The sequence below is a fragment of the Ovis aries genome, chromosome 3 (assembly GCF_016772045.2).
Source record: "Ovis aries strain OAR_USU_Benz2616 breed Rambouillet chromosome 3, ARS-UI_Ramb_v3.0, whole genome shotgun sequence".
Taxonomy (NCBI): domain Eukaryota; kingdom Metazoa; phylum Chordata; class Mammalia; order Artiodactyla; family Bovidae; genus Ovis; species Ovis aries.
Genome location: NC_056056.1, coordinates 193,979,763 through 194,001,179, shown reverse-complemented (window position 1 = coordinate 194,001,179; position 21,417 = coordinate 193,979,763). Strand labels below are relative to the sequence as shown.

The window sequence follows — 21,417 nt, the reverse complement described above, 5'->3', positions numbered from 1 at the left end:
GTAATAAAATAGAGACCCAAGAAATCAGCATGTCTGGTTTACTGTAATAGTGTCTCCAAGAGAAAAGTGGTTTCATCAGTTAAGTAGAGCTTCCCCATGGTAATTATTTTCTACTGGTAGGGTAAAAAATGCTAGTACTAAATGAAGCTGGTACTAGCATTTTCTAAGAGAAGATGGAGAATAGAAGCTGTCATTGTTACTGCAAGCTGTGAAACTTTGCTGTGATATTCTCATGCCAAAGACAGGCAAGTTTGCAGAAGCCTCAGGCCTGTCTTGCTATAGGCTTTTCCGAAGCTCTTAGGGAGACAGCAGTTCCCAACAATGTCTTGATCCATTGCTAAGCTTTCACGTCAGTATGTTTTGAAAAATCAGTGACTCATGCAGTTCTTGGAAAGGGGAACCTGATATTTTCCAGAACTCTCTCAGGAGGGTACTCCTTACTCCCACCTTTCAAAAATGCCTGCTGCAGAAGGGCTTTTTAGAAGTTGAGCGTTTTAAAGTGACATGTAGACTCATTGGTCCCAGTGATCATTTACCAGGATTTTTTCTGCTGTTAAATAACCTGAATTTTCCTTTAAATAAAAATGACCTATGCCAGAAAAGCTTTCACGAGGTTGTTTTTCTAAACAGGTTCAAATTAGAATGAAATATTTGGTATTTGTTGCTAATTTAAAATGTCAAATTCCCTCTTTTATTGTTAGAATAAATGGGATAATAAAATGCTCTCCTCTCTGTAAATCTACAGAAATTTATTATGCAGTTGAGTCGTCTCTTTTTCTTTAAATTGAGAAATTGTGGAAGACACATGTAATATACATGTGTACAGTGAAGACACTAATATCTGCCTCTCAAGAGTTTTATATTAAATGAGGCAAGTGTGTAAAAGGATTTAGCACAGGATAATTACACTTAAAAACATAATATTTTCTAAAATATTACTTTCATGCTACTTCTTTAATTAGTATTTAATTTTTAATTTGTGTATTTTTTCTTAACCTGCATTTGTTGGTATTTTCAGATCAATAGTAAATAATAATGATGCTAATAGGCATGCTTTTCTTTTTAGTGATTTTGAGAAAATGCTTCCAGAATATGTAGTTCACATGGTTATTATTTTGAGGTAGTGTGTTTTTTCTACCTTTCTGTGTTTCTTTTAAAGCTTTTTTTTTTGGCCACACTGGGTTTTCATTACTGTGTGCTAGCTTTCTTGAGTTGTGGTGAGTGAGGGCTACTCTTCATTGCAGTGCATGACCTTCTCATTTGCAGTGGTTTCTCTTGTCGTGGAGCACAGGCTCCAGGTGTGTGGACTTCCGTAGTTGTCGTGAATGGGCTCAGTTGCTCTGTGGCATGTGGAGTCTTCCTGGACCAGGGATCGAACCCCTGTCCTCTGCATTGGCAGGAGGATTCTTATCCACTGTAGCATCAGAGAAGTCTAACTTTTCTATATTTTTAAAATAAAAAAGGAATGAAGAATTACATAAGAGGCCTTCATAGCACATACCAAAGTGACCTTTTTTTTTTTTCTTCCTTGGCCAGTTAATAGGATGAATTAAGTTACCAGGTTAAAAAAGTCATATTATTTTTACATTCCTGTGATAAACTTCATTTTTTCATGGTAAGTTATTATTTTAATATAATACTGGGGTGTTTTCCTGATATATACTTAGGATAGTTGTATTGATAGCTTTAAGTGAGTTAGTATTATTCTTTCTGTGTGATCTCTGCCTGATTTTGGATACATGTTATGAGTGTAGAAAGAATTGATGCATATCCCTTCTCTATGGATGGTAATAGTTTAAATAGAATAGGGATTAGGTACTTCCTGAAATCATCTGAGTCCAAATTTTTTAGCAATAGTTCTTGGCTCTCTGAGTCCTCTTCATGCTCAGTTTTTCCCTCTGGAATCTTTCTTTCAGACCTTCTAAATCTATCCTCCATATCATTTCAGTGTTTTTTTTTTAATTGACATATATTTGCTGTACAATATTATATGTTACAGGTGTACAATATAGTGGGCTTTCCAGGTGGTGCTAGTGGTAAGAACCCACCTGCCAAAGCAGGAGACATAAGAGACATGGATTCGATCCCTGGGGGAAGATCCCCTGGAAGAGGGCATGGCAACCCACTCCAGTATTGTTGCCTGGAGAATCCCATGGACAGAGGAGCCTGGTGGGCTACAGTCCATGGGATTGCAGAGCTGAACACAATTGGAGTGACTTAGCACGCATGCACATATAATATGTTGATTCACAATTTTTGAAGGTTATACCCTATTTATAGTTATTATATTTGCTATGTTCTCTGTATTGTACAATATACTGTAGCTTATTTTATACATAATAGTTATATCTCTTCATCCCCTACCCCCTTCCCTCTTCCTTCTGGTAACTAGTTTTATACATTTCAGTGTTTTTATTTTCTATCAGTTTTTTCTGTGCTACATTCTAAATCTGTCTCCAGTGCAAAGAAGTCTCTCATAGCTTAAACTTAATTGCTGTTTAACCTCTCCATTGAATTGCTAATTTTAATAGCTTTTTTCTTTTCTAGAAGGTCCCTATTTGATTATTTTAAATTAATTTGCTCTTTTTCTTACCTTTAAAAAACCTTTGTAGGGTTTCCTTGGTAGCTTAGTGTTAAGAAATCTGTCTGCCCATGCAGGAAGCCTGGGTTCGATCCCTGATCAGGGAAAATCCCACATGCCACAGAGCAACAGAGCCCCTGCACTACAACTACTGAGCCTGAGCTCACGAGCCCAGAGCTGCAACTGAGGTCCACACACCTAGAGCCTGTGCTCCGCAACAAGAGAAGTCACTACAGTGAGAAACCCATGCAGCAACTAAAAAGTAGACCCCACTTGCCACAACAAGGGAAAAACTCTGAGCAGCAACGAAGACCCAGCAGAGCCAGAAATAAATAAATAGCATTATATAAAAAATGAGAAAAGAGACTGAAAAAAATGAACACGGCCTCAGGAATCTATAGAATATAATAAAAAATGTAATATTAAAACCCCAAAAAACCTATGTATACAACTATGTAACTGCCATACAGATTACAGACCAACCATAAAACATATTTATCACTCTAGAAATTTCCTTCTGCCCATTTCCAGATTGTAATTGATCCCCACCAGAGCTCACTGTGTTATGGCTTATTTTATTATCAGTTTGTTTTGCTTGTTGCTTAGCTTGGTATACATGGAATCATATATAAGGGTACTCTTGTGGAATCACATATAAAGATACTCTTCAGTACCTGCGTCCTTTCACTTAGCATTATATTTGCGAGTTTTGGCCATGTTGTTCCATATACCAGGAATAGTTATTTCCTGGTGTGGATTAGCCACCATTTATTCATCCATCTTCCCGTTGTCAGGGATTTGGGCTGTTTTTGTTTTCTTTTCACTCTTAGGAATAAAGCTGCTCTTAACATTTCTGTACAAGTCTTTTTGTGGACATAAGCACTCATTTCTCTTGGATATGTGCCCAGAAGTGGAAATGTTGAGTCCTGGCAGAAGCGCATATTTTTAGCCTTAGTAGAAACAGCCAGTTTTCCATATTGGTTGTGCCATTTATACTCTAATAACGGCGTGTGACAGTTCCACCTTCACCAACACTTGGTATTGTTAGTCTTCGTGGTTTTAATCATTTTAGTGGGTAGATAGCTGTTCTTTTATTTGCATTTCTGATGAAAAATTATATTGAGCACATTTTCACATCTTTTTTGGAAAAACATACATATTTTTAATATCTTATAGATCATTTTATTTTTTCTGGTTTTTGTGCTAATATCATTATTTGTTGTGTTTCTTGATTCCTATTCTGGTGATTTTAATTTTGAATGGGAGTTAATCTGATTTTATTCATCCTTCCCAGGAGATCTAGGTTGTATCTCAGCAGACTGATTTTGCATTTGCCCTTTCCAGAATTCCAAGGGTTTCAATATTCTGGAGCCATTTTTATATAATATTTCAGCTTGAATATATGATTTGAACATTGTAAAGTTGGAATCATATAAAAATTTTAAAAATTGTATCAAATTTTAAACTTTCAGAAAAAGTTTATTCTCTGACTTAAAAAATCCCTTATAATATTATTGTGCTTGGTTGTTCGGTCATGTCCAACTCGTTGCAACCCCATGGACTGCAGCCTGCCAGGCTCCTCTGTCCATAGGGATTCTCCAGGCAAGAATACTGGACTGGGTTTTGCTATGCCCTCCTCCAGAAGATCTTCCCAATCCAGGGATCAAACCCAGGTTTCCCATATTGTAGGTGAATTCTTTACTGTCTGAGCCTCCAGGGAATCCCTATAATACTATTAAGATGTGATATATGTAGTGAGTCCTCAATGTTAATATTTCATATCAGAACGTGCTTTTCAAATTATACACTTTTTTCAAAATCATTTAATTTGAGCTTCACAAAAACTCAGTGATGTGAGCAGGCAGTTGTTATCGTGCTTTCTTTTTTTTTTTTTTTTCCTTTTTGCAAATGAGGAAATGGAAACTCAGGCTTTCAATGATAAGTCCAAGACCATACATTGAATGTGTGATCAGACCAAGACTAGAACTCACGTCTTTTAATTCTTGGCCCAGTTCCTTTTTTTCCAATATATTCTACGCAGACTGACATAATTCCTTGTTATTATAGATCACATATCATAGAAATCATTTAATCCCAAGAGAAGTTAACTCATTCACTAATTACATCAGTAGTCTAGTATAGCACATGGCTATGAGCATGAGCATGAGCTTGGAAATCAGATTGCCTGAGTTTGCATCTCAATTCAACTAAACCTTTGGCACATTGGCCAATCTGGATCTCAATTGTAAAATGGAGGTGATAATGCTTACCTCATAGAATTTTTGTCAAGATTAAATGAGAGCATACTTATAAAGCTTAGTATGTGTTAGCTATTATTATCTTTCATCAGATTTTTAATGAGATGGTTTATGCCATATGCACTCTACTGATATCTGCACTGATTTTGCATTTCTTCGCTCTCCTTTGCCCCCAGGAATTTTCTTCTCTCATGTTGTCTGATACAAGACAGTACTAGATGCTACAGTGATTATATGATATTTAAATCATAAATCATTCTGTCATCTCTATGCCTTATTGGCACATGTAACTAAGCTTTATTAAAATATTATATACGCCAAGAATTTTCCATGAAATATTAGGCTTGCTAATTTTTTCCCTACATTTTTGGCCAAAAGCCTAGATGCCTTGTGTTTCCAATATAATGTTATACTGCATTTAATATAGGCTGGAAGTTGTCAAGTGGGAACAAAGAAAAGAAGCTCCTATTTTCAGGTGAAATTTTGTTACTCCTAAATCTGCTTCTGCCACTTTCTCTCTCCTCTTTGTCAAGGACACAGCAAACTCTGTGCCTGGGCCAAGTCCTTGGCACTGGAAGTGATAGGTCACTGGGAGAAACGGGTGCCTCTATCTAAAGTATGCTTGTGATTGTCATATGTGTTGGGGATCCTGAAATGAGCAGGATGGTGCAATTCTAGATGAGTGTTACTGCTCATTTTGAATGGGTAGTGGGAGGAAATGTCTCCCAAGCTGTGTGTTATGCAGTCATTCCACAGGGAAATAAAACTTGGGCTTAAAAAGTCAATATTTGGAAGTGATTACTTATGGCAGGAGATTTTGTCTTGTTTTCTTTTCTTTTCTTTTTTTTTTTTTTTAAAATATCTTTCTTTGGACTTCCCTTCTTTCTGGAGCAAAGGTAGGGGATTCAAACATAGAAGGAATGCCCAAGAGTATACTTGAGTTTCACTCAAGTAATTGAAGAATGGCTCTCCCTCCCTTTTTCCAATTTTTCTTTTTTTTCCCCCAAAGAATCAGTAGCCAGCCCAGTCCCATCACTCTTTTTTTTCTGGAACTACTGGTTGTGATTTGAATTTGTATCCTGATTTTCATGTCACTCCCCAGACTGTGAAACTCCCGTCAGCAGAAGATACTACTTTCAATTGGCTCAGACCTTCTGGCCAGAGCTTTTTAGGCCAAAGGTTGACCCTTGACCCAAAGCGAAGTCGTGTAAATTTGTCCAGTCATATGTAAGATCAAACGATGAGCTGGACATAGGAGATTTCTTGCTTGATACTTGGTAATAGACAATCTGAGAAGTGAAGAAAGTGACTGCGGGTGCAGGTGCTCCAAGATTTCACCTGAGATAAGAATGGTCAGAAAGTCTACATGCAAGATGAGGAAGGAGTGGGGAGAAGGGTGGAGATGACAGCTCTGAAGGGAAGGATGAAGCCGAGAAACTTGACAGAAATAGTATTAGAGAGTAGAGAGTCTCTAGACCTGATCCTGTCCTCACTCTTACTGATGCCCAATAATTCTGCATTTCCTAGATTCTAATGCATGAATCTCTCTTCAATACACTCTGATCTTACTACTCCTCCCTTCTCTGGTGTTTGGAAGTACCATCTCTGGAACTCAATTTTTTTTTTTTTTGGAGCTCAATTTTAATTTTTTATTTAATTTGCCACTTTAAATATAAAATTTAGAGGATAATTATGCTTTATTAAATAGGATATAATACACTAGTTTTTCTTAGTAAAAAATATTTTCTTAATAAAAATATATACTTCCAAAAACAGAAGTGCCATCTCTGGAGTCAGACAGAGATCAATGATTAAATCAACTATTTGGGAGTAATTCATTTACCTTCTAGCCTCAGTTTTCTCATCTGTAACTTAAGTATAATGAAAAAAAAAAAAGATAGTTTTTTCAGAAAAAAACTTAGGAAAATAGTTATTTCAGAAGATTTTATACTAGTTTTAATATACTAGAAAGCTTTGTATTACTCTGACAAATAATCTCTCTGAATCACATTTTATCACTCAGAAGTGACACTTAGCAGATACTAAACAAATACCATCAATCGAGATGAAATAACTGAAGTTTATTTTCATGCACCCTCCTTTAGTAGGGGGACAACCATCTTTCAAAAATGCCCAGTTCACTAGCTTTCATAAAAATTATTTTTTTTATTTATAAAAAGTTTTTGACCACATCATGTGGCATGTGGGATCTTAGTTCCCCAACCAGAGATTAAGCCCATGACCTTCTGCAGTGGAAGCCTGAAGGCTTAACCACTGGGCTGCCAGAGAGGTCCCCATAACAATTATTATCATCCCTTTGTTGAACTAAAAAGAACCTGCCCACCATAACTCAGCAATGTATTGCCACTGTTATCTTAAAAGCTGGTAGAAAAGGTGGGTTGAACTTCTTACCACTGAAAATACATTTTATTATCACTTCTTCTCAGCCTTTTGGCTAAGACCAAGTCTGGAAATACATCTCACAATTTATCAAAAACTTATTCTTAAAGGTGACTCTTTTGTCTAGAAGAAATACTTATAGAATATTATAATTGTAAACATCTTTCTACCATCCATTCTAAACACTTGTATTTGACTTACCTATGCATTGTGTTAATATGTGTTGTAAAAATTTATAGCAACTATACCCTTCTTTAAGGCAGTTAAGATAGATGTGAATGTACATACTCAGATGTGTGTTTGTGAAAGGGAGCACCCACATATATTGAGAGGTCAGGAGCTAGATTGTAACCTCTCAAAAAGGGTTAACAGTAAACTTCATTGGTGGATTCTATTTATGCCTGCTTTCAAAGGATTGATGAATATTTCAGGTATCTGAAAGAAAGAGATTAGGAATTTAAAAAAATTATGAAAGTCACTCAGTTGTGTCCAACTCTTTGTGACCCCATGTCTGGGGAATTCTCCAGGCAAGAATACTAGAGTGAGTTGCCATTCCCTTCTCCAGGGGACCTTCCCAACCCAGGGATCAAACCCAGGTCTCCCACATTGCAGGCAGATTCTTTACCATCTGAGCCACCAGGGAAGCCCAAGAATATTGCAATGGGTAGCCTATCCCTTCTCCAGGGGATCTTCCTGACCCAGGAATCAAACTGGGGTCTCCTGCATTGCAGGCGGATTTTTTACCAGCTGAGCTATCAAGGAAGCATGCTCTTTGCTTAAGTAGCGTTGGAACAAAGCTCCAACTACTATTAGTCAAAGTGCAAATATTTAGATATGAAACTGTTGGCCTAAATCCACGTGGCCCTGATAATACTAAAGGTCAATAGTCTTTCACTTAATGAAAACTGATACCGTGTATAAATAGCACATACTGTAGCCCTGTCTAGGGGAAAAACGCAAACAAAGCAGCATTAGCCAGTGTTGTACTGTTGTTTTATGGACAAGCTACTTATTTTATCCCAAAGGCAGATTAAGTGATAGAAATCAGTGTCTGAAAGCAATGCTTTTTGCCATTAATGTGTAGCATATATTTGAGATGGTCTGTGACAGTTGATGGCACTGTGATCGCAGAAGGCTTTCTTCTTGGAGCCAATTAACTTATTTAGCCAGGTATGGCTCCCTTGATCTTTGTCAATTTAGAAAAGGCATTGGTGACCGTAGTGTAAATGACTCCGGGAAATGAGCTCCAGCCCACAGAAAAAGAAAAAAAATAAATCCCATGTAGTGAATATGTAGAATTAATATATCAACTTTCATATGTCAATGGTGATGATACCAACAGAAAAAATGTGAAGGTGGCAAGGGGAATAATCATCACAGGTAACTTGCCACCCTTCCACATTGTGAAAATCAATAGTGAAACCTACTCAACACTACTCACATTTACACACTAGAAACATTTGAAAATATGAATTCAAACTCAGTAAGGTAACATGCAAATAATTCAACAGGGAATTCAGATGTGGGTAAGAAAAGCTTGCCTCTTTTCAAAAAAATTTCCCTTTAGATCACAAATTGTTGATTAAACTACAACACAAAGTAAAATAGTGTTCAGAATCCCTGTTTATATCTTCTCAGCTGAGATTCAATTCATTTCACGTTTGCTTTTATGACGGAACTAAGGCAGTTGATTCAATGAAACCAAGAGGTTTGCTCTGGCAATCCAGGATAGGTTAATGTCAGCAGAGCTAGGAAGCATGTGGCTATCACCTCCAGCATCTTATGGCTCCACGTTGTGCATAACAAAAAGAAATGGGAGTGGTGACCGAGGTAGACTGACAATTCCCAAACCTGGCTAATTATGAATCTCATCTGAAAGCATTTGCTGTAAATACAGATATAAATCCTTTCACTGGGGAGTTTGAGACAGAGGAGTCTTACTAATACCTGAGCAAATCTTGAAAATGATGTGTAGTTACTTAAGAAAAAAATTAAACTCAAGTTACAGAATATACCCTCTTGGCTACACTTTCTTATTATCAAAGCCTAGGATTATAAGACTGCATTTAACTTTGGATAAGGGGTTAATTAGGGAATTATTAAAATATTATAAATCACAGATCTCCAAAGAATGGAGTACAAAATAGTCATTTAACATATATTGGCAAACAACCATAGAAACTAATCAATAAACCTTGGAGAAAAGTCCAGACATCCAAACTATTTAATTAGCAATGTAATAAAATTTATTGATATAGTTGTTCCACTTGATGAAAACTTCCCAAAAGCCTATATATAAAACTGACTCTGAGACAAGTGTGAAACAAAACTGTCAAAGCATAATCAGGTACTGTCTTGTCAACTGTGTTAATTTACATCTATTGATCAGTCCTGGTTGATGCCCAATGGTATTATAAGTAAAAGAATAATTGTCCTTTTTAAATAAGTAAGCAAAAAAAGTAATTTATTATATAATACCAAAGCAGCATATGTTTATAGTAGAAGAAACGCAACACAGACAGTGAAAAGTTATAGGCACATGGCTAGTGGTAAAATTAATCAATGGACCAATCAAATATACTGGTTAGGGCCTGCTGTGGTTCAGGTACTTGTATGATATGCCAAGGGCACAAAGACACACAACACATGGTCCCAGACCTCAAGTATCAGTTACTTAGAAGGATCTTCTCTTATCTATCTAATCTAGAGCGAAGTTGACTTTTAAATTGACCGAAAGGAGCACTTAAAAGTAGAGGGTGCACAGTCCTTTAAGAGAAGTGTTTTTTTTCTCTTTTAACAATATCAGTAACCTTTTTGCATATAAAGCTTTAAGTATTTACTGCTTTTCACAAATATTAAGGAATTAAAATTGGTAAAAATGATTTGGTTAATTAAATGTAAAATCTGTGATATGAAATTTGATTAAGTAAACGCTGGTCTTCTTTTATAGATATATACCTGTTTAATAAAAAAATTATCTCAAGATTAGTTATTTCCATATTCAATAGATCATACATATAACACAATATATGATTGAACAATTTAAGAGATCATCCTTGACTTTATTCAGTCAATTTAGTTTTGTAAACAAACACTCAAGTGACTGCAAGTTATGAGGAAACCAGTGACCACTTAGTTGTAAAAATGGTAAATGTGATTTTCTGTTTAGTGTAATTAGATACGCTTCTGCTGACACTGCCTGGATAGCAGTAGAATATTTACAGATATCATGAGGGATTATTTCAGTGGGTAAATCCTCATTTCTCTTGATGAGTGTGGGTACTAAGAAGCTTTAGTCGTGTCCGACTCTTTGTGACTTGATGGATCGTGGCTCACCAGGATCCTCTATCCATGGGATTCTCCAGGTAAGAATACTGGAGTGGGTTGCCATGCCCTCCTCCAGCGGGTCTTCCCAACCCAGGGATTGAACCCGCATCTCTTAAGTCTCCTGCTTAGGCAGGTAGATTCTTTACCACTATTGCCACCTGGGAAGCCCTTTCTCTGTGACACTGAAATATATAACTTGGTAAAAAACATGGTGTGAATTCAACCTTACAAAGCATTTGCATGCCAGAAACACTTTGAGTAAACTGGTGGAACATTTAGAAAATATTTTCAAGATCAAATCAACAGTTCTTGATTCTGTTCTGTTTAACTTTCAGGGAAGAATAAGAGGATTTTTCTCCTAATGAAGTTTTATATATATGATGAGTTGACCGTTTGCACTAAGTAACATAGAACACTTTTGTCCATCCTTGTGAAACTTATTTTAGGTAAACATCAAGACTCTAAATTCAGGGGAAGGCCCAGGCATAAGTTCTGCATGAGCAAGTATACAAATTTTCCAAGCATGAATACACAATAAACAACACAGGAACTATAGAAAGGGAACTTACATTCTCTTTTTCCATCAGTTATAATTCTTCAAAATCTTACAATGCACATGGACCTTGACATGAAAATCAATATTGATACAAATGGGTACAAAATTACAGTATAAATCTTTGGGTGCTAGCATGACAGTGAAAGTAACTTTTAGTATTTTTTCAATTTATTAATTTACATTTAAGAAAGCATGACACTAATATCCAATAAATTTTGATGCACCTTGAATATGCACATTAAACTCAGAATAAAATTTTGCTACACTCTTTACATGTACATTAAAATTAGAGCAGGAACAAATATGTACCTGTGTGACACCACTGGGCATAAATGTTTAAAAGAAATATACATTCTTCCGCCTAGAAATAGACAAGTTTTACATATACGTGTATGTCTACCTATGTTTATGTATGTATGTATGTATGTATGTATGTATGTATATTTGTATAGATAAATCCTGTGAAAATAAGACCACTTGCTTATGCTCTCCAGTTTTTAGGCCTTGAGGATAATAAACACATCTAAAGTGAAAGTGAAAGTGAAAGTCAAGTCGCTCAGTCGTGTTCGATTCTTTGCGACCTTATGGTCTGTAGCCTACCAGGGTCCTCCGTCCATGGGGTTTTCCAGGCAAGGGTACTGGAGTGGGTTGCCATTTCCTTCTCCAGGGGATCTTCCTGACCCAGGGATCGAACCCTGGTCTCCCGCATTGTAGGCAGACACGTTACCATCTGAGCCACCAGGGAAGAACAAATCTAATGATTAATTAAACCATGGAAAGCTGTAGTGATCTGTCACTGAAGGGTTGAGCCTTATTATTTTTGAACTTCAGTCTGGAAAAGCCCATTATGCTTGATATCTTAAGAACTCTCCTCTTACTAGACGAGGAAAAATGGAACCTTGGGTATAATTTCTCAAATTTTCAAACTCTTCTTATCATGATCATTCTAATGAAGGTTTCAGATTTACAGGGTTATTATAAATGTAATAATAACTTCTAGTGTTGGTAACCAGAAACAATTTAGATGAAAAAAAAGAGACTTTTATAAGAAACGTCAGTATTATTAATGCTAATGAATACAGAACATATTCTCAGACAGTAAATAATGAATTTGAGTGTTTCATTTTCTAACTGATTAGAAAACCTGTCCTCCTTTTAATTTCTTCCAATAATATCTAGAAACACCAACAAAAAGGAAATATATTCTTACAAATAAAAGTAAAATAATACTGAATACTAATTGTAACTTCTATGCTTGAGAGATATTTTCCAGACTTAAGCAGAGTGGTTGATTTACCACTTAAAGTAGCTTACTTGTTTTAATACAACCTTAAAGGTTATTCTTAAAGGTAATGTGGCTTAATCTTTAGAAAAACATCAGTAATGAACATAATAAGCAGCCACAGATTGGGAAACAAAGCAAAACAAACAAAACAAAGGAAGAAGAAATGTTAATATAGAAAATGCAATATTCACTGGTACAGTGATATTGTTACTAATTACAAAGTCCACAGCATAACAATTAAACTTCACAAAAGTGTGTAAAAGTTTAAGATGCCACTTTCCAAAGGCCAAGCTGATGATCCATTAAGTAGGTTATGAGAGCATTATTTTAAATACAAGCATGGTGTTAAGACATTCCATCACATGTCTGCTCGAACAAAAGAAGCGAATACTCCATCTTCCCGGGCCAAGAGGCTTTCTGGAGTGTCATATTCTAAAATATTTCCTCGCTTCATCACAATAACTAGGTCTGCCGTCAGAATAGTGTGAACCCGATGCTGTGAGAAAAGAATAAATGTATTCATTATAAATTTCAGGGAACCAGCCAAAGCAATGGAAAATGCATATTTCACTGTTTATACAAGGGCATTTCTTTATCTTGGGCACAGCCCTTCTTTTTCTTTCTATGTAAAGTATGATTTATTTACATACTTTTAAACACCAGCCAGTATGGCTGGGTCTTATATAGGCTGTATTAAATTGAGTGTACCTAATATAGTAGTTTCATCATTTTCACGAAATTGTGAATAGGATAACAAATGTTTGTCAAATAATTAAATGATTAGAAGAGTCACTGTGAACCATTTTGGTTATAGTTTAGTCTAGACTAAAATTAGTTTTTCAGTAGAGTCGACTCATTCTCTGGGATAACACACAATTTGAAGAACCCCGAAAGGTGGTTTAATTTTGAGAAAACCATATGGGGAAGTCCATTCTGGCATGCAGTGTTAGAAGGTATTATCCAAGACTTTAGGTCGGCATGCTGTCTTTTTGTCTTTAGAGATCCCTGCCACCCACTCAGTCATTTTCTCTTCCCACATGGTACCTTTTGGAGAGAAGCTCTAGTGTTAGTAATTAATCATAATAAAAATTACCACTTCCTGAATGTATATTATACATTAGCTACTCCACACACATACTTGTTAATCATCAGAACATTCCACAAATGTGGGTGTTAATCTCTCTCCACTTTATGGGGGAGACGACTGGAGTTCATAATCAATAAAGCAAAGTCAGATCACACAGTAAGTAGCAGAATCAACATCCAAACCAGGCTTATTCACTTCTGAGCTACTTCCACTCTGCCATAGGATGTTTTGTTGGGAGAATCTGGTCCTTCAGAGGGTTGTTCACCTGTCAGTCAGAATGGATTCATGTTTTGGCTTTCCCACCTGTTAGCTGTGCAGTCTTGAGCAACAAACTTAACTTTTGTATGCCTTAACTTTCACATCAGTAAAATGATGGCTGGGGAATGGTGGTGAGGATCAAATGAAATAATGCATGTAAAAATAATTCAGCACTTTGTCTTTGCAGTGAACATTTTTGCTACTCTTGCTAAGTGCTGTCCAATAGAAATATAATGTGAGCCACAAATATGCGGCACATGTAGTTTCAAATCTCTTAGGAGCCATATTTTACAAGCACAAATAAACAGGTGGTATTTGTTTTAGTAATGTATGTTAGCAACAACCCAAAGTTCAACCTAGGGCCGTCCCCAAAGCAAAAGCTTATCCCTTGCCCTGGACCGGCAGACGGGGTATTCTCAGTGTTCATGCTTTCAGAAAAGCAAGCAGTGCTGGTTGGAACTCATAACTAAGGGACAAAGTAGCACATATATGGACTGTGATAAAGATGCCAGCTTAGAACATGCACCACTAGTTTCCACATCCATAGACAAATCTATATCATTCACTAAATACTGGTAATTAATGGACTTCCCTGGTGGCTCAGATGGTAAAGAAATTTCCTACAATGCAGGAGACCTGAGTTTGATTCTTGAGTGGGGAGGATCCCCCAGAGAAGGCTACCTACTCCAGTATTCTTGCCTGGAGAATTTCATGGACAGAGGAGCCTGGTATAATCCACTGGGTTGCAAAGGGTTGGACACGACTGAGTGATGAACAATGGTATATATTTAGGAATATCACACTTTAAAGGACAATTTTTATCTTTAAGAAAGGGCCAGAGCCCCTTGCATCTCCATGCATTTAGAAAAAAATAAACTTAATGAGCTGTTTCATATCTGCTATTCATTTCCTTCAAAAAATTAGTTCTTCAAGAACCATATCATAGATATTTTTTAAAATCTGGCTTCTAAACCCATAAATAGGATATTATAAATATTGCCTTGATATTCTAAAATGATGCTTGTTTTAAAAAATGTTGAAAAACTTGGCCTATAGAAGTAAATATATCTGGTGTTTATTCTATTATTCCAAATTTATTTCTGCTTGACAAAGTGTCAGCTGCCATAGCGTTGATGAAATGTTCAAAATGCTCCAGAGAAATAAACCTCAACAGGAGTGAAGTATAGATTGCTTTCATTAAAAAATGCCACTCACTATTTTGGGGCATGAGGGCTTCTTTTTAGAAACCGGAGAAAGTTATCTTTTAATGTTATTCCACAATTTTCAGTGGCAGTTAACAAAAATAACGGAACAATTTTTATCAGGGATGGAAAAATAGTTACTCTTAATAAATTCATGTATTTATTTATTGGCTGCACCACACAGTGTGTGGGATCACAGCTCCCTGACCAGGGATCAAACCTGTGCCCCCTACATTAGAGTCAGTGTCTTAACCGACGGACCACCAGCAAAGCTCCAATTACCCTTAATAGTTGTTGTTTAGCTGCTAAGTCGTGACGACTATTTTGCAACCCCACTGACTGTGCCCACCAGGCTCCTCTGTCCATAGGATTTCCCACGTAAGAATACTGGAGTGGGTTCCCATTTCCTTCTCTAGGGGATCTTCCCAACCCAGGAATCAAACCCACATCTCTTGCATTGGTAGGTGGATTCTTTTCCACTGAGCCACCTGGAAAGCCCAACAGAGCTGATGAAGCTTTGAACAGAGTTGAGGAGTATTATACAAGGGATGTACCACAAGTTGGCTCTCCCTCTTATGAGTCTGGTAAAAGGAGTTGGTCCCACAGTATTTGGTCCTTTCCCACAATTTTCTGTGTCAGGGGAAAGAGCTCTTGGTATCCTGGTGGCCACCTCCACACTGGGTGATCTTGAAATGAACAATGGGTAAAAGACATACAAGTAAACAGAAAAGTATTCAATGAATGTAGAAAAGAAGAAATCAGGTGAGATAACATAATTTTTTGGTGAAAATATAAAATCATGCTCAATAAATCTTCCAGCTGTCAACTAAATGTGACCACCCATCAGTACCATACTTCATGCAGAGCAGAGAAAAATAGTCTTCAGAGTAGGCAAGAGTCTACTTTTCCCCCTTTTAACTTGTCCTTTTAAAGGGAGCAAGAAGCTCTTTCTCCCCATCTTTCCAGTGAGAAAATTCTTGAAAATGTTATAAAATCGTTTTTCAAGTTAGCTGATTTTCTCAAGTCTCCCTGTAGGCAACTCCAGGGCAGATGGAATCACAGAGTTCACTGGGAAAGTGAAAGAAAGTGCTATCTCTTTACTTAGGCCCAGTTTACAGAAGCAGAGCCTTGATGGGGAATCGTTTCCAGCTACTTTGAGAAACCTACGCTTCAAAGGGTGCTCTTTCTTTTTTAATATATTCTTTTTTATTTATTTGTTTGGCTGTGCTGGGTCTGTGATGCAGCAGGCAAGATCTTTGACCTTCATTGCAGAACACAAAATCTTTAGTTATGGCATGCAAACTGTTAGTTGCAGAATATGGGATCTAGTTCCCAGACTGGAGATGGAACCTGGGTCCCTTGCATTCGGAGCATGGAGTCTTAGCCATTGGACCACCAGGGAAGTCCCAAGGATATACTTTCTCCCATGCATCATTCACAAAACCAGAAGCACAAGCAAGCACTTCACACATAACTCCTATGACTCAGCTGTTAAAAACTTAAGTAATTATTGAGTGATGCTTTCTTCAGGGCAGGTAGGGGACACCATGTGTTCGGTACTTTAAGGACAGTTACAGAACATCTCCAAGGAACAGTGAAATTGGTCTTTAGGACAGAGTTAAATCTGGGTACAGGTTTTCTATCATACTTACAGCTATTGTAACAACGGTGTGGTCTGCAAAAGCTGTCAAGGCCACTTTCTGCCTGACCACTCTCTCTGGTGCATTGATACATTTGAAAATATATGCAAATGCCTCATTTGTATTGAGCACAACAGAAGAACCCAGTTGAGCTGATTTGTATAATAACACCTTGTAGTTAGTTCCCTCCCCCCATCCCTCCCCTTTAATCTGCATTCTTCTTGCCTTACTGAGGGGGAGGTGGCTAAGATAACTACCAGAGAATGGGATACTTGGCAGGGTAGCTCCTGATCTTTACTTGTTGGTCATCACCAAAGTGGAAAAGAGGCCATTCTTGAGAGCAAGCAAGTTTGGAACAGTATCACACTCTACTAATATACCCTCAGATAAGACTAAAACAAGGCCTGCATCCAAAATAGAAGAGACACGGTGCTGGAGAGAAAAGAAAAATGGAAAAGAGAGAAGAGAATCAGCAAGAGGGAAATGTCCAAGCAACTCATTTTAAAAAGAGTTTTGCTAAATTGTAAGCCTATCAGTAAGAACCCATCCATCTGCAAAGAGGCAGAGATAAAACCATGGCCTGTTTGCAGTAACTTGTAATGGGCATTACAAACACTTAAGCAAGTTTTCAGTTTGATTGGAGCTATCTAAAAATCAGAGAAAGTATCTGCTGGTATCTCACAGCCTTCTTTTTGCAAACAGCTGAGTAAACAGGAACACAGAAATTAAGTGTAAATAGTATCAGCAATCAAAACGATGAATTTTGCTTCTGAAATTGATCATCAGACAATTCAATTATTCAAAAATGAATCATCCCATATGAACTACCGTCTGTATCTGGTGAAATAGTACAGGCCATGACCTGCTGGAATTCTGAAATTTATAATGCTCTTTCATTGTAAACTAGGAGAGGAAGGTAGAGCAGACAGCTTGGGAAAAAAAAACAAGAAACAAAAAACAGTGTAATGGCATTCAAAGCATAACTTTTTTTTTTTTTGCACAGATACAGAAATATTAGCAGAGAAATACATGATTCAACATAAGTATACTTTTAATTGCCCCCAAATAAATAATACTGAATCTTCAAACAGCAACCAAAGAGGAGTAAATCAACACTGTCTCCTATACTTACAGCTATTGTAACAACGGTGCGATCTGCAAAAGCTGTCATGACCACTTTCTGCAAAATGTTTTCCTGCCAAAAAATAAATAGAGTCTGAATTTTCTCTGGACTCCTTTCTGTTGCCAAAGTATTTTGTCCCCAAGAACAATGCTTCAACATGCCCAATCTCTTCTGAGAATTCTCACTCCTGTCTTCTGCAGGAGGTCTAACAGGGAACAGTGCCCATCAGGGAACTCAGGCTGGGTTCTGTAGTGTCTTCAAAAAGCAAAGAAAACTCGGTTGATCAACTAGGAATGACTGATAGATCTATTGCCAGGAAAATGAAACCAAATGGGTGGGGAAATTCTCACTTAAGGTTATGCTGCAAAAAAGATGTATTCAAAACCAATAAAACCCTAAAACAGTGTTAAGTTTGGGGTCAGAAAAGGAGAAAATAAAATACATGCCAAAAATTTGGATTCTGACCCATGAAAGTACATTCCTGGCAGGAACTATTTTTATTCCCACCACAAACCATTGTTGTTGTTCAGTTGCCAAGTCACATCTGACTCTGCGACCCCATGAACTGCAGCATGCCAGGCTTCCTGTCCTTCACTATCTCCCTGAGTTTGCTCAAACTCATGTCTATTGAGTCAACTATCTCATATTCTGTCGTCCCCTTCTCCTCTTGCCCTCCATCTTTCCCAGCATTGGGGTCTTTTCCAGTGACTTGGCTCTTCGCATCAGGTGGCCAAAATATTGAGCTTCAGCATCAGTCCTTCCAATGAATATTCAGGGGTGATTTCCTTTAGGATTCACTGATTTGATGTCCTTGTTGTCCAAGGGGACTCTCAAGAGTTTTCTCCAGCACCACAGTTTGAAAACATTAATTCTTCAGTGCTCAGCCTTAAATTGTTGTTATATTTTAAAAGATATCAGGGGTAAAGATTCTTCCTCTCTCCTCAATAAAAAGTCTCAATTACCTAAATCTTTATGTGAAGTTGTTATTTCTTCCAATCACACGGCTTATTGCCAATTAATTCATTCTTATTCTCCCCTTTTCTCTCTCTCTCATTTCTATTGAGGCAGTACTATCCTTATAATAACTCCCAATATTATAAGAACTTAGTAATTAATACTAGTTTTAATGTAGTTACATTTAGTGAAATGGCTTCATTAGAAACAACTTCATTGCTTTAAATTATCTTAACTTGGAGAAGATATGTAACTTCGTACAGATATTTTAACTGATTGCACTCTATGCTCGGTCGCTCAGTCTGATTCTTTGAGACTCTATGGGCTGTAGCCCACCAATCTCCTTCTGTCCATGCGATTTTCCAGGCAAGAATACTGGAGTGGGTTGCCATTTCCTCCTCCAGGGGGTCTTCTCTACCCAGGGATCAAACCCGCATGTCTTTTGTTCCTTCATTGCAGGCGGATTCTTTACCACTGAGCCACTGGGGGAAGCCCAGTTTAACTAATTAGTCTTACTTAATACAAAGAAGGACAGGGAAGCCTGGTGTGCTGCAGTTCATGGGATCACAAAGAGTCGGACACAACTTAGTGACTGAACAAAAACAACAGGAATACAAAGAAATGATATCAAATTAACATCTCCATATATAATTGGTTTTTAATAATCTTGAAGCTGTTTCACCTTTTTGGATAGTTTTATTCAATCTAAAGTATACAGCAAGAAAAGAAATAAGATTGTTTTTGTCCTTTCTGATGCCAAACTTTTAATATCAAGTTCATTTTATAAGAACAACTTTAATAGATAGCTTATAACATTTGCAGTTCAATGTGACATTTTCCCCACTCAGTCACAACCTTCCAAACAGATCCTTCTTGGACATATTTGATACTTTAAAAAATTTTAATTTTCATTTTATATTGGAGTACAGTTGATTTGTAATGTTGTGTTAGTTTCAAGTATACAGCCAAGTGATTCAGTTATGCACATACATATATCCATTCTTTTTCAGATTTTTTTCCCTTTTTAGGTTATTACAGAATACTGAGTAGAGTTCCCTGTGCTATATAGTAGGTCCTTTTTGATTATCTGTTTTATATGTAGTAGTGTGTATACGTTAATCCTAAACTCCTAATTTATCCCTCCCCTTATTTGACACTTGTAAATGCTCTCTTTCAAAAGGCAAAGTTTCTGCCTTATTACCATCAATACATTGACAGGGCCATTATTAATTCTAGCCGGTATTAATTTTAGTGAATCCCTCTTCAAATTGCATTAGAAGATGATTGGTTTTGATTATCAATAGATTCTATTAAACAGTGATTTGCATACTTCATTTTAGAACTTCCATGGCAACACACCTGAATACCTGAATACAGTACAGTCTCATCAGCTGAGCCCTGGAATTTTATTCTCATGAGGATTAATCAAAAAGTGATGGCAAACTTATATGATGCTTATTGGATAACAGGAGCTTCTTTAAAACAAGAGTCAAGTCTCCTTTATGGAAATTCTCAATGTGCTATATACCACTGGTTGATCAATGAGGGAGCTGAGAAGACACTGAAAACAATAGTCCCAAGGATATTCAGAACCCAGTCAGGAAGAATAAATTGTAATTTTTGCACGCATTTCTTCGACCCATCAATTGAAAGCAACTTAGATGATGCACTCACTGTGGCCATGTCGATGGAAGCCGTTGCTTCATCCATGATGAGAATACTGCTTTTGCGGACAAAGGCCCTGGCAAGGCAGAACAGCTGTCTCTGTCCAACGCTAAAATTCTCCCCACCTTCAGTGACAACTGCATCTAAATTAAAAAAAGCAAAGACTTCACTAAAGAAATGATATTAACATTTTCCTTAGGCAACATAGTGGAAAACACATTATGTCCTATAGAAACTTATTGATATCACTTTGTACTGGTGCAAGGATTTCATTTTGGAAAAAGCAAAGAGGAACTTGGGGAAAATGAAGATGATCCTGGGTCATCTTATGTTTGACAATAGGTAGTAAACTGTCTCCTTATAGTAGGACATAAAATACTGTTAAACGTTTTAAAGACTGGAAGACCTTCAAGATGATTTAATTATCTGATGTAATTATCCAAGGCCTAGAGAAATGAAGTGATTTGCCCAGGATGACACAGCTAACTGGTACTAGAGCTTAGTGAGAAACAGAATATTCTCAATTCCAATACCTATTCTCTTTCCATTATATCATCCCCTTCGACTCTAAGCTCCAAGTCAGTAGTTTAAGTTTAGTTTAGTCGCTCAGTCATGTCTGACTCTTTGCAACCCCACGGACTGTAGTCTACCAGGCTCCTCTGTCCATGGGATTTTCCAGGCAAGAATACTGGAGTGGGTCGCCATTTCCTTCTCCAGAGTATCTTCCCGACCAGGGATCAAACCCAGGTCTCCCACGTTGTAGGCAGACGCTTTACCGTCTGAGCCACCAGGGAAGTGACTTATTAATGAATCCCCAGTACTTATCACTGAGCATCTGACATAGTAGCTGAAAAGAAAACCTTGTTGCATGGATAAGTGGGTTATGTCCTCATTATAGTTTCCTTTTTTTGGTTTTCAACCACATTTTATAAACTACTTCTGTGAGTTTAGCTCTAATTCTGTTTCCAAAATGATCTATTTTATTAGGATTCAAACACACTGTAGTAGGGCTCTGAGGGGCAATTTCTATTGATTATTGTCTCACTGCTTCAAATTCCTATAATTTCTCATACTTGGGGGC

The 21,417-nt window shown here is 37.1% G+C and overlaps 1 protein-coding gene and 1 long non-coding RNA gene across 13 annotated transcripts in view; one reads left to right on the top strand and one right to left on the bottom strand.

Annotated features, from left to right (window-relative positions):
- The window catches only part of LOC121819194 (uncharacterized), a 46,185-nt gene that overhangs the window by 7,575 nt on the left and 17,193 nt on the right, over positions 1–21,417 (top strand). The window lies entirely within an intron of this gene.
- Positions 9,463–21,417, bottom strand: part of ABCC9 (ATP binding cassette subfamily C member 9) — a 169,795-nt gene continuing 157,840 nt past the window's right edge. For 6 of the 9 annotated variants that reach the window (XM_042247430.1, XM_060413321.1, XM_060413318.1 and 3 more), the window contains 3 exons: positions 20,346–20,479; positions 17,727–17,789; positions 9,463–12,903 (listed from right to left, as the gene is read on the bottom strand). In XM_042247430.1, coding sequence (XP_042103364.1) covers positions 12,766–12,903; positions 17,727–17,789; positions 20,346–20,479 — 335 coding nt within the window. In that variant the 3' untranslated portion in view covers positions 9,463–12,765. Of the gene's footprint in view, positions 13,760–16,851; positions 17,027–17,726; positions 17,790–20,345; positions 20,480–21,417 lie in introns of all 9 variants that reach the window. The other 3 variants (XM_060413319.1, XM_042247429.2, XM_042247432.2) reach the window with 1 other exon arrangement.